We start from the raw sequence: 3,011 nt of genomic DNA, 5'->3' as shown, positions 1-3,011 counted from the left end.
CTTTAAAAAAATCAATCGAATTAAATGTAAGTTATCATATTTACTCTTTTCTTGTACCTCTATTTTATGTATTCTGTATACAAACTTTTTTCTTTTGAGTAATATGCACCTATAGACTTATGTATCAGGTAGTTTTACTTTATTATAGTTATTTTTATTATAATAATTATATTTTGATATTAATAATATCACAAATTGGTAGAAATCTTAGTAAGCGGATCCCTAGCAGCTGTGGTGATTCACAGACATCATACCACTGGGGTTTTGACTGACTTTTCCTCATGTTAGAGACAAGGAGATTGGTGAGATTGTGGCTGCAGAGCCTAGTTAATACTGAGGTGATTCATGTGTGTTGTTGGGTTTTTGTGTGAATGTTTCAAAAAAAAAAATGATATAAAAGTGTTTAAGTAATTCTGTTAAAGAAATAGAAAATGACAAGTGTCATCTAATTACCAGTCACAGGAAAATAATAAAAATTAATTCAGGATATTTGTTCCTCTATCTAGGAAATAACTATGTAGATACTATCCCATACAGGTAAGTCTCCCAAAAGTCTTCCTATGCTAATGGGATTAGTATTCTGTCATTTCTCTTTATAAAGGTAGAGGAGAGTTTTTGAATTTTAGTTTTTTTTTTTTTTGCTTTTATCCATGGTTTTGGTTGTTTCTAACTAATGGGATTCAATCAAAATTCTGAGGCTTTATCTTCAAATGTTGTTTCCTAAATTGCCCTAATTTTCCCATCTTAGATCTCTTGAATTGTATTGTCTCAAGTTTGGAAAAACTCTTTAACTTGAACATAAGTTTTTTTTTTTCATCCTTATGGAGCACAATGGCAGCTCTGCTGGAGATACAAATAACCAGAAGAAAAATTTTCTTTGCATCACCTTAGAAGAAGAGAACCTGGATTTATTTAAAGAGTTTATTCAGAGCATGTTTCACATCTTTATTCCTCAGGCTGTAGATCATAGGATTCAATGTGGGAAAGACCACAGTGTAAAAGGTGGAAACTATTTTGTCCCTTTCCATGGAATAGCTAGATCGGGGGTGACGGTAGATATAGAGAATGGAGCCGTAGTATAAGGTGACAGAAATCAAGTGGGAGAAGCAGGTAGAGAAGGCTTTGAGGCGACCCTGGGTGGAGCGGATCCTCAAGACGGTGGTAATGATAAAGAGATAGGAGGCGAGGATGAGCACAAGGGGGATGATGACATTGGAGGCCAGGAGAAAATACAGTAGAGCCTGGTAACCATCTTTTCTGCCACAAGCCAGCTTCATCAGGGGAAGTAAGTCACAGAAAAAGTCATCAATGACATTGTCACCACAGAAGTTCAATGCAAAAGTTCTTTTGCTGATGATGTAAGAGTTAATAAATCCACCAAGATATGAGGCTGCTACCAAAAATGTGCACAGCCGTATGGACATTGCCTGAGAATAAAGCAGTGGTTTTGAGATAGCCACATAGCGGTCATAAGCCATGGTGGCCAACAAGTAACACTCACTAAATCCCAGCCCAGCAGAGAAGAAGAACTGAGCTACACAACCAGCAAAGGAAATGCTTTTGTCCTCAGAGATGCAAGTCTTTAGGATCTTTGGGGTGTTGACAGAGGAATACCAGAAATCCAGGAATGACAGGTGGCCAATGAAAAAATACATGGGTGTGTGGAGCTGGGAGTCATTACAGATTAATGTTATAAGCATGGTATTTCCTACCAGGGCCGCAGAGTACACAGCAAGGAACACCACAAATAGGATCAACTGCATCACAGGGTCTGTTGTGAAGCCCACTAGGATGAACTCAGTCACGGTGTGATTGTCCATCTCCATGACTAAAAGACACCTCACATATACATGGTGTTTAATTTCCTCAGCTCATATTAAATAAAGGCATTCTATGAACCAGGTACATGTGATGTGGTAAGACCAAAGGTATTAGAATGAAGAGATCTGAGCAGGAATCCTGACTTGAGAAAGTGACGGGAGTTCTCTGAGTCTCAATATATTCATTTCGGTAAAATGCATTTGTACAAGTACAGCCATAATGCTGCTAGGGGCCTATTCATTCTTTTTTCCATATATATATATTTCTTTTTTGAGTCCCAGGCGCTGTTCTAGGCACAATTTTGTGTCTTATTGTTATGGAGCTTTCGTTCTACAGGAAGACACAGAAAATAATTACAAAAAAAAAAAGTATAGAATGTTTTGTAGATAATGTCAAATGTTAAAAAAGTAAAGTAGATGAACACAAACTGGGAAAGAAGTTAGTTGAATTTAAATACCCGGGGACAGCTTCCTTTCCCTCATTTCCCAGATTGAAATGGACAAGTTGATGAGATCCCTTGAGGGGTAGGACGGTCCCCAGAGTTTACAAAAGGACGACATTCTCCTCTTCTGCAAATATAGAGAATATTTTCCCCTTCACTGATCTGTAGGATCCTTTGGTACAACTGTTGTAAATCCCAAGAGTTAGGACTAGATTGGGAACCAGGGTGAAATTTCAGAGTGGAGATAAACTACCAAATCCATCTGATTATGTCAAGACTGTGTATAAGGAGTGGGGCACTTTTCTTTGTATGGAGCTGCCCCATGGGTTCAAGACGTCTTTCATCTTTGTCTCTTAGACACTAAACAGCCTGAAGGGACCCCAGTCTTTGTGATAGTCAAAAATTTGAACGTAAATTTAAAAAATGTTCCATAAGGGATTTTCCTACTTTGTTAAGAACTTCTCTGGAAATTTGCAAATTGCTTTGTACCTCTTCATAGCATCCTTCTAGGAATTATATGAAGGAATAGCAGATAACTGGAGAAAATCACTGAGTGGTCAAGTTATCTGTAGTGATATAGTGCTCCATCCACGTTTTCTTGGGTCCTCCATGTCATTGGGGTCAGGAGATCACGAGGGTATAAATGGAGTTCCTGGGAGGCAGATACAGTTAAGTGCCCCACTATTAGCTGAAATGTTGGTGGCTCAGATATACCCAGAGCCAACTCAGAAGACAGGTCTGGAAATCT

At 38.3% G+C, this 3,011-nt stretch overlaps 1 protein-coding gene across 1 annotated transcript; it reads right to left on the bottom strand.

Annotated features, from left to right (window-relative positions):
• Window positions 1–342: 342 nt before the first annotated feature.
• Window positions 343–2,703, bottom strand: LOC100663839 (olfactory receptor 9G19-like). The gene has a single exon (XM_003421354.3). It carries the CDS (start codon window positions 1,824–1,826, stop codon window positions 909–911), a length of 918 nt encoding a protein of 305 aa, XP_003421402.2. The 5' UTR covers window positions 1,827–2,703; the 3' UTR covers window positions 343–908.
• Between the last annotated feature and the right edge of the window lie 308 nt (window positions 2,704–3,011).

The sequence above is a fragment of the Loxodonta africana genome, chromosome 7 (assembly GCF_030014295.1).
Source record: "Loxodonta africana isolate mLoxAfr1 chromosome 7, mLoxAfr1.hap2, whole genome shotgun sequence".
NCBI lineage: Eukaryota > Metazoa > Chordata > Mammalia > Proboscidea > Elephantidae > Loxodonta > Loxodonta africana.
The sequence above is the reverse complement of the archived record's forward strand: the minus strand, read 5'-3'. Positions and strand labels throughout refer to the sequence as shown.